At 40.7% G+C, this 19684-nt stretch overlaps 1 protein-coding gene across 1 annotated transcript in view; it reads right to left on the reverse strand.

Annotated features, from left to right (window-relative positions):
- The window catches only part of LOC128645254 (cytochrome P450 27C1), a 570060-nt gene that overhangs the window by 358807 nt on the left and 191569 nt on the right, over positions 1–19684 (reverse strand). Inside the window, exon 4 of the mRNA XM_053698100.1 lies at positions 9888–10097. Within this exon, the coding sequence (XP_053554075.1) occupies positions 9888–10097 (210 nt within the window). The remainder of the gene's footprint in view (positions 1–9887; positions 10098–19684) is intronic.

Below are 19684 nucleotides of genomic sequence, written 5' to 3' on the forward strand. Positions count from 1 at the left end.
AGGAATAAAAGTACCACCTGGCTTATTCCATTCCCTAGAAATCATATCAGAAATAGCCTCAGGAATAGGAAAAACCCCTGGAGAAACCACAGGCGGTTTAAAAACAGCATTTAAACGTTTATTAGACTGAACGTCAAGAGGACTGGTTACCTCAATATCCAAAGTAATTAACACTTCTTTTAATAAAGAACGCATATACTCTATTTTAAATAAATAAGTAGATTTGTCAGTGTCAATGTCTGAGGAAGGATCTTCTGTATCAGATAGATCCTCATCAGAAGAGGATAAATTATGTTGTTGGTCATTTGAAATTTCATCAACTGAATCAGAAGTTTTAAAAGACCTTTTACGTTTATTAGAAGGTGGAAATGCAGACAAAGCCTTCAAAATAGAATCAGAAACAAATTCTTTAAAATTCATAGGTATATCATGTACATTAGAAGTTGAAGGAACTGCAACTGGCAATGTACTATTACTGATGGACACACTATCTGCATGTAAAAGTTTATCATGACAACTATAACAAATGACATTCGGCAAAATAATTTCCACAATTTTAAATGAAAATAGCATAGCCCTCTGATAGAGAAAAAAGGCCAGAGGCAAACATCAATGGGGTATTGAAATAATGAAAAAATTTGGCGCCAAGTATGACGCACAACGTAACTGAAATCTTTTTTGGCGCCAATAATAACCGGAAATGACACACTCGCGTCACTAATGACGCAATCGTGTGTAAGGCTTCAGCGGCAACTATGACACCGGAAATGACGAAGTTGCGTCAGACGTATTTTTTGCGCCAAAAAAATTATCGCGCCAAGAATGACGCAATAAAGTTTAGCATTTGGTGCACCCGGGCCTAATACCGCCCGCAATTTGCAAGAAATAGTCAATTGAAAAAAAGACTAAACCCCAGGTAAGAAAAAAATTTCTTAAAAATTTTTTATATTCCCCAAATATGAAACGGACAGTCTGCAGAAGGAAATATATGAACCTGAGTCAAGGCAAATATAAGTACAATACATATATTTAGAACTTTATATAAATGCATAAAGAGCCAAACCATAGCTGAGGTGTCTTAAGTAATAAAAAACATACTTACCAAAAGACACCCATCCACATATAGCAGATAGCCAAAACAGTACTAAAACAGTTATCAGTAGAGGTAATGGTAAATTCAGAGTATATCGTCAATCTGAAAAGGGAGGTAGGAGATGAATCTATACGACCGATAACAGAGAACCTATGAAATAGACCCCCGTTAAAGAAATCATCGTATTCAATAAGTTATACTCCCTTCACGTCCCTCTGACATTCGCTGTACTCTGAGAGGAATCGGGCTTCAACAATACTGAGAAGCGCATATCAACGTAGAAATCTTAGCACAAACTTACTTCACCACCTCCATAGGAGGCAAAGTTTGTAAAACTGAATTGTGGGTGTGGTGAGGGGTGTATTTATAGGCATTTTGAGGTTTGGGAAACTTTGCCCCTCCTGGTAGGATTGTATATCCCATACGTCACTAGCTCATGGACTCTTGCCAATTACATGAAAGAAAAGGCAGACAAGCAAAAAACTAAGCACGCCAAAACCTGTTGTATGCAAAGCAAGGGGAATAGTGAAGGATCTGTCCCAGGGCTATATAAAATTATAAAAATATATAGAAAACCTTTTAAAAATTTAAAAGTGCACATAATAAAGCTAAATAAGTGTCTAAATGTTAAAATAAAATATACTTACCCTTTGTCAGGGTGCCAGGAATCCGACTGAGACGAGAAGTGCAAAAAAGGAAATTTATGCTTACCTGATAAATTGATTTCTTCTACGATACGACGAGTCCACGGATTTCATCCTTACTTGTGGGATATTATCCTCCTGCTAACAGGAAGTGGCAAAGAGCACCACAGCAGAGCTGTATATATAGCTCCTCCCTTCCCCTCCCCCTCCAGTCATTCGACCGAAGGTTATAGGAAGAGAAAGGAAAAGCTAAAAGGTGCAGAGGTGACTGAAGTTGTAAATAATAAAAAATATAATCTGGGAGGGCCGTGGACTCGTCGTATCGTAGAAGAAATCAATTCATCAGGTAAGCATAAATTTCCTTTTCTTCCATCTTTATTTCATCCTTAATTGTGGGATACAATACCAAAGCAACAGGACACAGATGAAAGGGAGGGACAAGACAGAGACCTAAATGGAAGGCACCACTGCTTGAAGAACTTTCCTCCCAAAAACAGCCTCAGAAGAAACAAAAGTATCAAATTTGGAAAATTTGGAAAAAGTATGAAGGGACGACCAAGTCGCAGCCTTACAAATCTGTTCAACAGATGCATCGTTTTTAAAAGCCCATGTGGAAGCCACAGCCCTAGTAGAATGAGCCGTAATTCTTTCAGGAGGCTGCTGTCCAGCAGTCTCATATGCCAGGCGGATGATACTTCTCAGCCAAAAAGAAAGAGAGGTAGCCGTAGCTTTCTGAGCCCTACGCGTTCCAGAATAAACAATGAACAAAGAAGATGATTGACGGAAATCCTTAGTTGCCTGTAAGTAAAACTTTAGACCAAGCTAGGTAACAGACACTCCTTAGAAGGATTAGGACACAATGAAGGAACAATAATTTCCTGATTAATATTCTTATTCGAAACAACCTTAGGAAGAAAACCAGGTTTGGTACGTAAAACCACCCTATCAGAATGAAATATGGGATAAGGAGAATCACACTAACGCTGAAAGCTCAGAAACTCTTCGAGCAGAAGAGATAGCAACCAAAAACAGAACTTTCCAAGATAATAATTTTATATCTATGGAATGCAAAGGTTCAAACGGAACCCCTTGAAGAACTAAATTCAAACTCCAGGAAGGAGTAATTGGTCTAAATACAGGCTTAATTCTGGTTAGAGCCTGACAAAAAGACTGAACATCTGGCACATCTGCCAAACGTTTGTGAAACAAAATTGACAACGCAGAAATGTGTCCCTTTAAAGAACTAGCTGATAAGCCTTTCTCCAATCCTTCTTGGAGAAAAGACAGAATCCTAACTTTTCTCCATGAGTAGCCCTTTCTAGCCTGTATCAAAGTACTGATAACTGAATCAGAGAATCCTCGCTTCGATAAAATCAAGCGTTCAATCTCCACGCAGTCAACTGCCGAGAAATTAGATTTGGATGTTGGAAAGGACCTTGAATGAGAAGGTTCTGTCTCAAATTAAGTTTCCACAGTGGTAGAGAGGACATGTCCACTAGATCCGCATACCAAGTCCTGCGTGGCCACGAAGGCGCTATCAGGATCACTGAAGCTCTCTCCTGTTTGATTCGAGCAATCATGCGTGGAAGGAGAGGAAACGGTGGAAACACATAAGCTAGGCTGAACGACCAAGGCACTGCCAAGGCATCTATCAGTTCGGCCTGGGGATCCCTTGACCTGGATCCGTATCTTGGAAGCTTGGCATTCTGTCGAGATGCCATCAGATCCAATTCCGGTTTGCCCCATCGGAGAATCAATGAGGCAAATACCTCCGGGTGGAGTTCCCACTCCCCGGATGAAAAGTCTGTCGGCTTAGAAAATCCGCTTCCCAGTTCTCTACTCCTGGGATGTAGATTGCTGACAGATGACAAGAGTGGGCCTCCGCCCAACGGATTATCTTGGATACCTCTCTCATCACTAAGGAACTCCTTGTTCCCCCCTGATAATTGATATAGGCCAAAGTTGTAATGTTGTCCGACTGAAATCTGATGAATTTGGCCGAAGCCAACTGAGGCCATGCCTGAAGCACATTGAATATTGCTCTCAGTTCCAGAATATTGATTGGAAGTAGAGACTCCACCTGAGTCCAAATACCCTGAGCCTTCAGGGAGTTCCAGACTGCACCCCAGCCCTGAAGGCTGGCGTCCGTTGTCACTATCACCCACGAGGGTCTGCGGAATCAAGTCCCCTGGGACAGATGATCCAGCGACAACCACTAAAGAATAGAGTCTCTGGTTTCTTGATCTAGATTTATCTGAGGAGATAAATCCGCATAATCCCCATTCCACTGTCCGAGCATGCACAGCTGCAGCGGTCTGAGATGAAAGCGAGCAAACGGAACGATGTCCATTGCCGCTACCATTAATCCAATTACCTCCATACACTGAGCCACTGATGGCCGAGGAATGGACTAACCAACACAAAAGTAATATCAGGACAGGAAAATTGGATGCTCCTGTATCCCACCATTTTATAACTGCTGGACACCAGATTAATCAGCTTAGATTCCAGGTGTTAGAACATATTAGTCTTCCTAGGAGGGGTGGTAATAGGGTTAGGTTGTTAAAGTATAGAGAATTATACTGGATTCATGAACTGGGGACTATGATACCCAATGGGATGAATAGGGAAATGGATTGGAGTGTATGTCAGTAAATATGGATGATTAGGTACTTGAAAGTAGTTTAACTGGCAGGTTTTTCTAAAAAAAATTTGGGTTTAAAACTTCAGGGATACGGATAGTTACATTTAATCAGTTCTTTTGATATCTTTTGTTGAAAGTCTTTTTTTGGATAGATTGGAATTTAAATTCATTTGGCTAATACCTTTTTAAATTTAATGATGAACATGTAAAAAGATTTAAGAACTGGCATAAATTTTATAAAAAAATAATTTTTTTAGGTTGACCTTTTTGTTTTTTATCCTTTGTTGAAGGACGTTCTTGGTAATTGTTTAAGAGCTCCAAAAAGTATTCTTTTTTCAAGATGACCATTTAATAAGATCTAATTGGAAGGGCAACAATTAAAATTGTCTTTTCTTCAAAAGATATTTGAATTAGCAATGTTGAAAAAGAATTAAGAAAAGAAAAAATCCCCTTTTTTATGTTTTGTATGTTATTTTTTGAAAATAATACATTGCAATACAATAACTAATGACAATAAGTGTATATTCAATTATTTTTTGTACTAAGTAGATTAACTTGATGTATGATTAACAATGATGAAAAAAGTTTTTGTTCTCTTTATGTCCTTTGTTGAAAAACTATGATAAATGTAATTAGAGATGTAAATAATGACCACTAGATGGCATTAAGCAAAACAAAAAAGTTTGTATTAATTGAATACAGGTGAGAACAGGTGTGGTGGGTGGAGCTGCAGCCTTTATAAGGTTTGTTTTTAGAGTTGTATGTTAGACATGAATAAGGACATGGGTCTGAAACGTTGTCTGATTTAAGTGGCACAATAAAATAATGATGTTTTAATACAGTTGGTGGTGCAGCTATATCATTATTTTTGGACTGACTTCTTGGGACCTTGGTGCAGGTCCAATAGTTGGCACACCTGCAAACAAGCTGATTTATACCCTTGGTGCTTGTGCAATTCTTTGCTTTCTACAGAAATATTTTCATGGCTACCGAGTCTATCAGAGTTCCCAAGAAAGGAACCCTTGTCTGTGGGACAAGTGAACTTTTCTCTATGTTCACCTTCCAACCGTGAGTTCTCAGAAAAGACAACACTGTGTCTGTGTGAGATTTTGTCAGATGATATGTTGACGCCTGGATCAGAATATCGTCCAGATAAGGCGCCACCGCTATGCCTCGCGGTCTGAGAACCGCCAAAAGAGACCCTGGGACCTTTGTGAAGATTCTGGGTGCTGTGGCCAACCCGAAGGGAAGAGCCACGAACTGCTAATGTTTGTCCAAGAAGGCAAACCTTAGAAACTGATGATGATCCTTGTAGATAGGAATATGAAGGTAAGCATCCTTCAAGTCCACGGTAGTCATATATTGACCCTCCTGGATCATTGGTAAAATTGTTCGTATAGTCTCCATCTTGAATGATGAAACTCTGAGAAACTTGTTTAGACACTTGAGGTTTAAGATTGGTCTGAAAGTTCCCTCTTTTTTGGGAACCACAAATGGATTTGAGTAGAACCCCTGTCCCTGTTCCAATTTTGGAACTGGACAAATTACTCCCATGGTAAAAAGGTCTTTTACACAGCGTAAGAATGCCTCTCTTTTTATCTGGTTTGTAGATAATCTTGAAAGATGAAATCTCCCTCTTGGGAGAAAGTCCTGGAATTCCAATTGATAACCGTGGGTCACTATTTCTAGTGCCCAGGGGTCCTGAACATCTCTTGCCTAAGCCTGGGCAAAGAAAGAGAGTCTGCCCCCTACTAGATCCGGTCCCAGATCGGGGGCCGCCCCTTCATGCTGTCTTAGTAGCAGGCTTTTTGCGTTGTTTACCTTTATTCCAGTTCTGGTTGGGTCTCTAGACTGACTTAGATTGGGTAAAATTCCCTTCCTGCTTTGTGGAAGAAGAGGTAACTGAGGGTCCTCCTTAAAGTTCCGAAAGGAAAGAAAATTATTTTGTTTACCCCTCATCTTAACAGACTTATCCTGAGGTAGGGCATGGCCTTTACCTCCTGTAATGTCAGAAATGATTTCCTTCAATTCAGGCCCAAAAAGGGTCTTACCTTTAAAAAGAATAGCTAAAAGCTTAGTTTTTGATGAGACATCAGCAGACCAAGATTTGAGCCACAACGCTCTACGTGCTAGGATAGCAAATCCTGCATTCTTTGCCGCTAATTTAGCAATTTGAAAAGCGGCATCAGTAATAAAAGAATTAGCTAGCTTGAGAGCCTTAATTCTATCTAAAATGTCATCTAATGGAGTCTCAACCTTAAGAGACTCTTCTAGAGCCTCAAACCAAAAAGCTGCTGCAGTAGTTACTGGAACAATGCAAGCCGTAGGTTGTAAAAGAAACCCCTGATTAATAAATAGTTTCTTTAGTAGACCATCTAATTTTTTATCCATAGGGTCTTTGAAAGCACAACTGTCCTCAATGGGTATAGATGTACGTTTAGCTAGGGTAGATATAACTCCCTCTACCTTAGGGACCGTTTGCCATGAGTCCCGAATGGTGTCTGAAATGGGAAACATTTTCTTAAAGTTAGGAGGGGGAGAAAACGGTATACCTGGTCTATCCCATTCCTTTTTTATAATTTCCGAAATTCTCTTAGGAACAGGAAAAACATCAGTGTAAGTAGGTACTTCTAGATATTTATCCATCTAACACAATTTCTCTGGTGGGATTACAATAGGGTCACAATCATCCAGAGTCGCTAAAACCTCCCGAAGTAACAGGCAGAGGTGTTCAAGCTTAAATTTAAAGGACATAGCGTCCGAATCTGTCTGAGGTAACACATTCCCTGAGTCTGAAATTTCACCCTCAGACAGTAATTCCCTTACCCCCAACTCAGAACACTGTGAGGGTACATCGGAAATAGCTAATAAAGCATCAGAGGATTCAGTATTTACATTAATACCTGACCTACTGCGTTTACCCTGCAACACCGGTAATTTAAATAATACCTCTGTAAGGGTAGTTGACATAACTGCAGCCATCTCCTGCAGAGTAAAAGAATTAGACGCACTAGAAGTACTTGGCGTCGCTTGTGTGGGCGTTAAAGGTTGTGACACTTGGGGAGAATTGGATGGCATATCCTGATTCTCTTCAGACTGAGAATCATCCTTAGGCACACTTTCTTGACCTAATATATGGTCTTTACAATGTAAGGCTCTTTCAGTACAAGAGTTTCACAATGTTAGAGGGGGTTGCACAATAGCTTCTAAACACATAGAACAATGAGATTCAGATTCCTCAATGTCAGACATGTTTGAACAGACTAGTAATAACCACAGAAGTCTTTAAACACTTATTTATTGCTTAAAATAAATTTTTTAAAAACGTGTCCTGCGCCATTAAGAAAATAAAAAGTGAACAATTTTTCCAAACTGCTTAAATAACGTTAAATTATCTCCAAATTTAACTTAAATAAGTTGGTTTATCCAAAAATTACTGCACCCCAGTAGTAAGGGGAGAAATAAGGCTCTAAAGTAATTAGATCAACAACATTTCAGTTCACAGTCAAAAATAACACCAGCTCTGCTGTGGCGCCTACCTGCCCCCAGGGTACTTCGAAACAACTTTCCAACACTCCGAACCAGATTACACAGTCCAGGAGACACCGGAGTTACTGCTTGCTGCTGCCTAGTCTGAAGGAAGTGCGTATCTGAGCGCACAAAAATAGGCCCCGCCCCTTAAGGTCGATGCCGGAGTAGGCCCAAACACAACCGTATGGAGAATCGGTTTTACACACAAGTTATACAAACACAATGTACCCCCTCAAACACACCAGGTTATTGCCAAAAAATAAAAACGCTATGAACCGTTTTTCTTTGCCTCTCCCATAGTGTCATATAATGCCCATATAATGTCAACTATCAGTAAATAAAATCCAGGGACTCCAGTAACACCCTTCTGAGTAATAGGATTACTGCTTACCCCATTCCCATACAGGGAAATATATGCCAGCCAGTTCTGATATATCAAGTCTCCTCAGAAATAAAAGGCTGCACATACCTGAATGCTGCTTGTAGCATGAAAAGGGTCTCCACACTGTTACCTTCAGAAGTCTTGTGGGAACCAGCGTGGATCTTAGTTACAGCTGCTAAGATCATCAACCTCAGGGCAGAAATCTTCTTCCATAACCCCTTGAGGAAAATAGTACTCACCGGTACCATTTAAAATAAACTTCTTAATTGAAAAACATAAAACTAACACCTTGCTTTACCTCTTCCTAGTATAGCACAGGCAAAGAGAATGACTGGAGGTGGAGGGGAAGGGAGGAGCTATATATACAGCTCTGCTGTGGTGCTCTTTGCCACATCCTGTTAGCAGGAGGATAATATCCCACAAGTAAGGATGAAATCCTTGGACTCGTCGTATCTTGTAGAAGAAATAATCACACCTTTATTAATAGCAAAAAATAATAACAAGTCCACAAAACAAATAACAAGCCAGGAATCAAAACCAGAGCTGGTAGTCAGACGAGCCGAGTCAGGAGCCAAAGCGAGTAGTCAGACGAGCCGGAATCACGAACAAGGAGAACAGCAGAGTTAGGAACAAGCCAGGGATCAGAAACCAGGAGGGACGTCAGACAGCCAGGTAATACACAGGAGCTCTCACAAACAGGTCTGAGACAACGCAAGGGCAAAGCATACTGAATAGAGGCCCTTTAAATAATAAGTGATGACATCACAATTCTGAGACTGAATCCTGTATCACACTGATGATGTACACCAGTCTGGCCATAAAAGGAAGTGCAGGAAATGAGCAGCATCACACAGTATGCACCAGAGTCAGCAAGAGAGGTGAGTAAAATGGCTGCCAGAAGCACATGGCAAACAAAACAGGGAAAAAACCCTGACACCCATAGACACTCGTCCATTATTAAACAAGTAGCAGATAGCCAAACCAGTACTGAAACATATGCATAGGTTATGGAATAGGAGAATAATGTAGATCTATAAAGGGAGGCAGAAGATACATTCCTACGACCGATAATAGAGGGCCTATGAAGGATTTTCCATGAGATAAAACCATTGGATCATAAACCATACCCCAAATACACCGCTTTGACAAGCACTGTACTCTGTGGGGAACCGGCCTCAACAAAGACTGAAAACCACTTTCTCTAAAAAAAAGATGCAAAACTTCATTCTTCAACCACCTCCAGCAGAGGAAGTAAAGACTGAGGTATGTGTGAGGGGTTTCATAGAGCTCTTGGGGTTTGGATATATTTGTCTCCTTTTAGTGGTATAGAAGAGTAATTCTCATGAGTAATGAATCGTGGACTCTCATAACCTGTTTGAAAGAAAGAATATTTTCAGAATGTATTTCCCTGGACTGTAAAGCAATGTCATTTTTTTCAAACCAAATCAGTTGCTTTTTTTTTTGCATGCAAATATGCAATGTCTGAAAATGTTATTTTACTGCTTAGGTTTATTGGCTCCAAAAATATAAGTCACTCACTTTTACTTGAGTCACAGAAAGGCTTGTATAAATGCTTTAAAAACATATACTTACTGAATTTGAACAGTCCATCCCAAGATCTGCAGAACTCTTTCCAAGGTTTTGGAATAACTGTTCGTAGCCATTTGGGAATGGCTCCAGCATACATTGTAGTTTTAAACATGCTGAACATCAACTCCAGCGCTTCAATGTATTCCATAGTCTGCTTTGGAACTTCATCATCCAGACATCCCAAGCGGCACTCAAACAGTATTGTGGAAATGGCTAAAATAAACAAATACAGGTAAATAAAAGGTGTGTAGTAGTGGGCATTTATATAATGATTTACTCAGAAGTTTTAAAAGGTTTCACACGTTTCATTTCCATTCTATGTTGGTTTCTAAAAAGTGTTTAACTTTCTACTGAGATTAGGGACTGTCCAATGCTAGCTGAAACACTTGTATTTGTTATTGTGAACCTATGGTGATCCCCCATAAAATTATAGCACAATTTTGCTTGTCCAATTTTAATTTATACTGGGATGGTTCTAATAAATGCAGACAGCTGACTACTTATTTTATTTATGGCACACAAGTAAATATATCGTCAACAGGGCATAAGCATTTATTTTGTTGAATAAGCCCACTACAACCATTTTCATGCTTGTGAAACCCTATCTGTCCACTCATCAATATAAAACTGTGGGAGTCGTCACGGTTACTCAATAAGCATTAAAGGGACATTCTAGTGTACTTAATTAGAATAGGAATGCTCCATAGAGCACCAAATGGTATAAAAAAAATAAAAGGACATTCTAGTGTACTTAAAGGAACAGTATACACAAATTTTTATATAACTGCATGTTAGACAATACTGTAAAGAATAATATGCACAGACACTGATCCAAAAATCCAGTTTAAAAACTTACTTAGAAGCTCCCAGTTTAGCACTGTTGAAAAGGTTAGGGTGGAAACACTCACTGAAATGGTCTAGAAAGCAAAAAGAGCAGATACTACCCCCCTCCGCTGCATTTGAAAATACCCTTTACACAAATAGGAGCAAGATGGAGTAGGTAGACAACAGTCTACTTCTAAAACTTTGGGGGCTTGGTTAGGAGTCTGCAAATCAACACATTCGGCTAGATTACGAGTTTTGCGTTAGGCTTAAAAAGCAGCGTTGGCCAGTCCCAACGCTGCTTTTTTAACGCCCGCTGGTATTATGAGTCTTGCAGGTACAGGTGTACCGCTCACTTTTTTGGCCAGACTCGGAAATACCGCAAATCCACTTACGTCAATTGTGTATCCTATTTTTTCAATGGGACTTGCATAGCACCGGTATTACGAGTCTTCCAAAAAGTGAGCGGTACACCCTCTCCTGTCAAGACTGATACCACATTTTAAAGTCAGTAGTTAAGAGTTTTACACTACAACGCCGTAGCATAAAAAACTCTTAACTAAAGTGCTAAAAAGTACACTCACACCCATAAACTACCTATTAACCCCTAAACCGAGGCCCCCCACATCGCCAACACTAACATAAAAATGTTAACCCCTAATCTGCCGAACCAACGTCACCGCCACTATATTAAATTTATTAACCCCTAAATCTAAGTCTAACCGTAACCCCCCTAACTTAAATATAATTTAAATAAATCGAAATAAAATTACTATTATTACCTAAATAATTCCTATTTAAAACTAAATACTTACCTATAAAATAAACCCTAAGCTAGCTACAATATAACTAATAGTTACATTGTATCTATCTTAGGATCCAATCAGCCAATAGAATGCCAGCTCAATCCTATTGGCCGATTGGATCAGCCAATAGGAATTTTTCTACCTTAATTACGATTGGCTGATAGAATTCTATCAGCCAATCGGAATTGAAGGGACGCCATCTTGGATGACGTCATTTAAAGGAACCTTCATTCAGTGTTAGTCGTCGGAAGAAGAGGATGCTCCGCGTTGGATGTCTTGAAGATGGACCCGCGCCGGATGGATGAAAATAGAAGATGCCGTCTGGATGAAGAATTCTGCCCGTCTGGAGGACCACTTCGCCCGGCTTGGATGAAAACTTCTCCCAGCTTCGTTGAGGACTTCAGCCCGGTTGGTTGAAGACGTCTCCCGGTAAGGTGATATTCAAGGGGTTAGTGTTAGGTTTTTTTAAGGAGGTATTGGGTGGGTTTTAGAGTAGGGTTGGTTGTGTGGGTGGTGGGTTTTAATGTTGGGGGGGGATTTGTAATTTTTTTAACAGGTAAAAGAGCTGATTACTTTGGGGCAATGTCCTGCAAAAGGCCCTTTTAAGGGCTATTTGTAATTTAGTGTAGTGTAGGGCTTTTTTATTTTGGGGGGCATTTTATTTTGTGTTCTTGTAATTTTAAACTTTTGTATTTATTTTAACTAGGTAGTTATTAAATAGTTAATAACTATTTAGTAACTATTCTACTTAGTTAAAATAAATACAAACTTGCCTGTAAAATAAAAATAAACCCTAAGCTAGATACAATGTAACTATTAGTTATATTGTAGCTAGCTTAGGGTTTATTTTATAGTTAAGTATTTAGTTTTAAATAGGAATTATTTAGTTAATGATAGTTATATTTATTTAGATTTATTTTAATTATCTTTAAGTTAGGGGGTGTTAGGGTTAGACTTAGGGGTTAATATGTTTATTATAGTTGCAACGACGTTGGTGCGGCAGATTAGGGGTTAATAAATGTAGGTAGGTGTTGGTGATGTTAGGGACGGAAGATTAGGGGTTAATAATATTTAACTAGTGTTTGCAATGCGGGTGTGCGGCGGTTTAGGGGTTAATATATTTATTATAGTGGTGGCGGTGTCCGGAGCGGCAGATTAGGGGTTAATAATATAATGAAGGTGTCGGTGATGTTGGGGGCAGCAGATTAGGGGTTAATAAATGTAAGATTAGGGGTGTTTAGACTCGGGGTTCATGTTAGGGTGTTAGGTGTAGACATAAATGTATTTTCCCCATAGGAATCAATGGGGCTGCGTTAGGAGCTTTACGCTGCTTTTTTGCAGGTGTTAGGTTTTTTTCCAGCCGGCTCTCCCCCATTGATTCCAATGGGGAAATCGTGCACGAGCACGCTTAGCCAGCTCACCGCTAACGTAAGCAGCGCTGGTATTGAGGTGAGATGTGGAGCTAAACTTTGCTCTACGCTCACTTTTTGCGGTTAACTCAGGGTTTCTAAAAACCCGTAATACCAGCGGTGAGCATAAACTGCTCGTTAGCACCGCACCCCTGTTAACGCAAAACTCATAATCTACCCAATTGTTTATTTAAAAATAAGCAAAACTATACATTTTTACAAAAAAAACCTGTATGGGCTATATAAATGGATCATCTACAAAACATTTATGCAAAGAAAAATAAAGTGTACAATGTCCCTTTAATTGGTAATAGGAGTGCTCCACACACAGCACCAACTGGTATAAAAAAGATAAAAAATGATCAGGCATAAAAAATACAAGAAAGCACAAAAGGGCTGGATTTCTACAGAAATATCACCATATAGCAAGCCTTGTAATTAATTTGTATACTAATTGCTACAAATACCAACTTTACTATATGAGATTATCTGGTGTAAAGTGTAATATACATATGAAAATCCTGTGAATAAGTTATAGGTAGGGTTGCCAACTTTGCAATGTTTACATGCTGTAGGGTGCCCAAGGAGGAACATGCATTGTGCTGTTCATCAGCACTATTCATGTGATGTCCAGAAGCACAATACATGTTCCGCCCTCCTTACCCTGCAGCAGGAGTAAGTCATAAATGTCTAGGAAAACATCGCCGAGGTGGCAACCCTAGTTATAGGGTGTGCAGTTTATAGAGCCGTTGAGTGTTTTTAGAACCCATTATTATGAGCTACTCGAATTCATTCTAGGTTTTTGATGGTGAGAGTCAAGAGAGCATCACATGTGAGATTACACTCCAGTCCACTAGGAGAAGGCAAAAACAAAACAACTTTCTAATTTACTTCTATTATCTAATATATTTCATTCTCTTGGAATCATTTGTTGAAGGAGCAGCAATGCACTACTTTCTATCTGAACACGAGTGAGCCAATGACAATCGTTATATATATGCAGCTACCAAACAGCAGCTAGAACCTAGGTTCTTTGCTGCTCCTGAGCTTTCCTAGATAATCTGTCAGTAAAGGATAACAAGAGAAGGAAGCAAATTAAATAGAAGTAAATTGCAAAGTTGTTTAAAATGGTATGCTCTGTCTAAATCATTAAAAAGAAATTTGAGGTTTCATGTCCCTTTAAGATCTGTTCTGCATAGAACTATATAGAAAAGAAGGACAGGGCTTGTGAACTCTCACCATCATGAAATAAATACATTTAGTAAGCAAGCATATAACTAGAAATTATCACCCAAATATAAGCAACTTCTTTATCTTGGCCCATACCATGAGCAATACTTAACAGTGAGACCCACTCTCCAGAGGGGCATGGACAGAACTGCCCACTCCCTTAGTTACCTAATAAAAGGTAGCTCAGAGACACCATCCCTTCCTCCTCCTAGTGATGTCCAGCCCAAAATAGGTGAACCAGACAAAAGAGAGGGAGCCTGGTAAGTTTTAGTTTTACCAAGGGTATGGGCCAAGATAAAGAAATTGCTTATATTTGGATAATAATTTCTAGTTATCTTGGTCCCCTGGTAATACTTTCCAGCGAGAAGAATAGAAAACAGTAAATGCAAGAAAGGATGGGTAAAAAAATTAAACCATTGACTCCAAAAATACTGCAAGAAATACAGAATTAAGAGGAAACTGAATACATCAAAATCTAGCAGAAGCTGATTGGCGAACATCAAGTTGGTAATGCAAAAGAAGTGTATTATAAGACTTCCAAACTGCAGCCTGACAAATTTCCTCTGGCATAGAATCTGCTTGAAGGAAGGAAGTTGATGCTGCCCTAGTAGAATTCGCTTTTAGCCCATCTGGTACCAGTTTCCATTTCTGTATGTAACCTTTAGAGATCATCTGCACAATCCAACCAGAGATGGTAGAACTTGAAGGAGCCTGACCCTGACTAGAACCTTTAGGTATAACAAATATACTATCTTCTTACGAATATCTTGAGTTCTTTTCACATAGATGTGAAGGCATCGAACCACATCCAAACGATATAATGGTTTTCGTTGAGAATCTTGATTTCCTGGACAAAAGGAAGTACTTTATCCCAGTCTTTGTGGAAATTAGACACCACCTTAGGAAGAAACTCACAGACTGTTCAAAGAACACATTTATACTGATGAAAAACAAAAAAGTATTTTTGACTGAAAGAGCCTGTAACTCAGACACCTGCCATCAGAAAAAATAATGTAAGAAACCACAAAGAACCCTCTCGTAAGGGTTCAAATTGAGAATCCAAAATGGAATTCAAAACCGAGGGAAGGTCCCAAGACGACAGATGATCTGAGGATGGATATGGGCCAATGCTTGAAAAAAGTGAATCATCAAAGGGTCCGAAATCTATTTGACTGCTGAGATAGCTGATATTGCGGACACCTAAACCTTGAGAGTTCTAGCACTAAGACCCTTAAGAAAACAATCATGAAGAAGTCAAGAAAATGTGAAATTTGAAAAGAAGCTGTAGAGACATTATGCAGAATCATTTAGGATGAAAAGGTGTCCCATATTCTTTAATAGGACGTTGAACCCTTCCAGACTTGAAGCATGGCCTGAATACAAAGAAACAAAATGTTCCACTGTTGAAGCCTGGAGACCTAAGCAACAATGCTGTCAACCTTCAACATTGTGGATTTGGCTGTAACCACTGGACCCTGGCTCAACATGTCCCAAGAGACTGGAAGATGCCATGGAGGAAGAACTGACAATCTGTGAACCAGTGGAAGCCAAGGTCTGGGAGGCCAAAAAGGGAAGAATGACAATGAAGACTGCCGATTCCCTTAGAATCCTTTTCAGAAGGCGAGGAATAAGAGGAATCGGTGGAAACACATAAATGAGACTGAAGGGCCAGTCCTGAAGAAGGGTATCCATCCCCAAGGCAAGGTGGTTGCTTGCGACTGAAAAACTTTAGAAGCTGAAGGTAGATTTCTGGAAGACCCCATTCTGTTGACAATCATTTAAAACAGCCAACTATTTAGCTGCCATTCCACAGGAGAGACCTGACATCTGCTCAAAAAGTCCACTGTGACATTCTCTAACACTGGAACATAAACTGCAGAAAGGAGCTGAATGTGATTCTGAGCTCAACTGAAGATTGGCGAGACCTCCCTTAGGGCATCCTGACTTCTTGTTACCCCCAATATTGGAGGTAAGATGTAGTAGTCCTATGGAAAGAATCTTAATGGCCTTTCCCTTTAGGTATCTCTGCAAAGCAAGAAGTACTTGAAGAACTGCTCTGATTTCCAATACATTCGAAGAACGAGACTTAAAGGGACAGTCAACACCAGAATATTTGTTTTAAAAGCTAGATAATCCCTTAATTACCCATTACCCAGTTTTGCATAACCAACACAGTTAAAATATACACATTTTACCTCTGTAATTACCTTGTATCTAAGCATCTGCAGACTGCCCTCTTATTTCAGTTCTTTTGACAGACTTGCATTTCAGCCAATCAGTACTCACTCCTCGGTAAATTTACGTGCATGAGCTCAATGTTATCTATATGAAACACATGAACTAATGCCATCTAGTGGTAAAACATTGTCAAAATGCATTTAGATTAGAGGCGGCCTTCAAGGTCTAAGAAATTAGCATATGAACCTCCTAGGGTTAGCTTTCAATTAAGAATACCAAGAGAACAAAGCAAAATTGGTGATAAAAGTAAATTGGAAAGTTGTTTAAAATTGCATGCCCTATTTGAATCATGAAAGTTTTTTGGGACTTTAATCTGACTGTTCCATGTCCCTTTGGGAAATCTGCTTTGATAGAGAGCTCCCCAACTGGATTTGCTGTCATCCGTCTGGACAAGAATCAAATTTAGTTCCTAAAGAGGAAGCCTCCAGGAAAGATTACTGGCCTGGAACCACCAATGAAGAGTAATCCGTAAACTCTTGAGCAAAAAGATCTGACGAGACAGGTTTCTGCACTTTTTGAATTTCTGAAGGAAGTGAATTTAGAATGAGCGCATTCTCCATCTTGCCCATTTTAACATGAGAATCATAGAAGCCATATGCCCTAGTAGCCTCATCCAATGACGGGATGTCAGTTGGTTGATATGAAAAAATTCTGGAAATATTTTCTCAAGAACCAGATACGATCTTCTGGAAGTCAATTCCTCTTATTGTGTTGAAGCGAGCACACAGGAATACCAAACTTTAAGAGGGAACTAGCCGACCTTTTGGGGAATTTATATGCCATCCATCATCTTAACACCTGATAAAAATAATTGAAAAGAATGTTTTCCTATGAATTCAAATCAAGTAACCACTACTGTCTGCTTTATTTGTTGAGCTTGCCCCAAAGTGTTGAAAATAATTGATTTGTAGATAAATGCTAATAAGGTGCTTGATTCTCCCATGTAAGGTGCCATATTAGAACGCACGTTACACTGGGGCACAGCAGTCATGTGACTCAATGCAGAGTCACATGGCACGCACTTCATATCTCACTATGTATGCATGCATATAGGAAACAGCAGCAGCACTCAATATTATGCAGACAGAGCTTGTACTGCAGTTTATGTTATGGAACTAAAACATTTTATTATTATGCTTTTCTTTGTATAAAAAAGCTTACTTTTCAAACGTTACCACTGACATTCCTAAGTTGTGTAAATGTACGGCACTCACTCGGCAGGGTTATAAATGTAAATCTGACAAGCTCCAGTATGGAGAGGGAGGGGCCGAGGGGGGAGAGAGAGCAGAGAGACTCCAGTACGTGGGAGAAAAGACTGAATAACTCATGCTGCAAATACTTTTTCCTGGAGATTTGTTCAATATAATATTTTATTTTCATACATTACAAATATACAGTAATATATGTATATATGTAATGTAGATGTCTGAAAATAAAACTAAAAATTGTATTGAACATGTCACGAATACCGGAGCTGCAAGGGTTAAGCCCCCCCCCCCCTACAGCATCACTCCTGTTTCTCAGTGGTTTTGGGCTCCTCAGAGCAACCACAATGTCACAGATACCAGACAGCTAAAGCTACCCCCCACCCCCCTACAACCTCACCCCTGTTTCTCAGTGGTTTGGGGCTCCTCAGAGCAACCACAATCTCTGGAAGCTTTTGTTTGCATGGTTTTGTGTTCTAAACTTATTTAGAGAAGAGCTGGTGTATGACCAGGAAAACCCTCCTAGGCTGGCCGGACTCCTGCAACTCCCGGTCGGCCGCCTCACAACGGACACCCGCCTAACCCCTCTCAGGCTGGCCAGGCTCCTGGAACTCCCGATTGGCCACAGGACAGCAGGAAACCTGCTAACTTTACCCCTGGTCGCTCCAGCAGCCCCTTGCCCTAGAGCTCCGCTCTTTTGGAGATTGGTAGCCCCTATGGAGGACAAGAGCTGGGGGAATTATAGGAGGGGAGCTCCTTTTGGAACCGGGGGTTTGAACACCCCTAACCCCATAACTTCAACGGACTGTAACTCCAGTCCCCAGTAATGAATCATGACGATTTTTGGACTGTGGCATCAGGGGACCGAGAGCTCCACCGGGATCACCCCAAAACCACCACAACCTAGGTACTGGGATTCTGTGGGACTGTGGCTCCTATGGAGGTGCAGGCAGTCTGGAGGGGCGGGAATGGCGGGAAAATTGTGGGATTGTCCTTTGTCTTATCAAGATGAGCTGTGTGTATAAAAGGAGTGTATGTTTTACAATAAAATCAGTTCCTGTTACACCTGAATGCTAGTATGTCTAGTTATTTGGGTGGGCTCCAGCTAAAATCACTTTCCTGGGCTACATAGCAGCCTGTTCCAGGCAGAGGAAGGACCCTCTGGCAGAGCTACCTAGTCTGGGTAGCCGGAGTCTGCCACAGGGTGGGACCCCGAGTACTGGTGCTGTCGGGCATCAGGGGTGGCTATAGACTGTGGTAACTTGCCAGCTACATAGCTGCAGTTGGCAGGGAGGAAGTAGGACCCATTTGGCAGAGCTACCCAGTCGGGGTAGCCATCACATTGGCTGGCAGCAGTGGGATCTGCTTCTTCCACACGATTCCTGCTGACAGACGAGAAGGGCCACAGTAGTCAGTAACTATGGAAGTCAAATTTCTAAGGAGAGTACAGGAGGCGCTGGCCCAGCTGGACGGTCCTATTTACCAACAGGACGTGCTGGAACAGAGGGACCTGATCCGCCGGGATCTCTGGTGGGAGGCTCTTCAACAGGAGCAGGACAATGGAAAGGTCCTCCCCACGAATGACACAAGGTTCCGGGTTCGGCGGACCTTGAGAGTGCCTTTCCTGGGAAAACAGCCAAAGAAGAGATGTTGGTGGAGGACGGCTATCGGGCCCTCCAATGGCTCGCTATGCAAGCACAGTCATGGCTGGAGGATGGCTCCCCCACAGAGGGCTTTGGCGGCCCCGGATTGCTATTTACAAAAAGGACAGAGGACCCACAATTTGGGAGTGAGACGGACCAAGGTCTGGAGGATATCTCTGGGATCTAAGAGGAACTGCTGGATCTCTTGGAGGAATCCTGGCTACTAGACAATCTGGATTTTATAAATGACCAGGAAGAGGCACTGGTCAAGGAATACAAGAGGCTGCTAGATCTCGTTAAGCAGCGTGCCAAGGGTACACAGATTTGGGGTGCAGCCCTCTGGCATTCATGGAGCTCGACCATGACAGAGTGGCAACAAAGAAAAAGGGAACCAGGGCTGCTGGATCCCGATCAGCAGTCTGGCTCCGAGTTTATGGTCTTGGACAA

The sequence above is a fragment of the Bombina bombina genome, chromosome 1, assembly GCF_027579735.1.
Source record: "Bombina bombina isolate aBomBom1 chromosome 1, aBomBom1.pri, whole genome shotgun sequence".
In the NCBI taxonomy this organism is placed as follows: domain Eukaryota; kingdom Metazoa; phylum Chordata; class Amphibia; order Anura; family Bombinatoridae; genus Bombina; species Bombina bombina.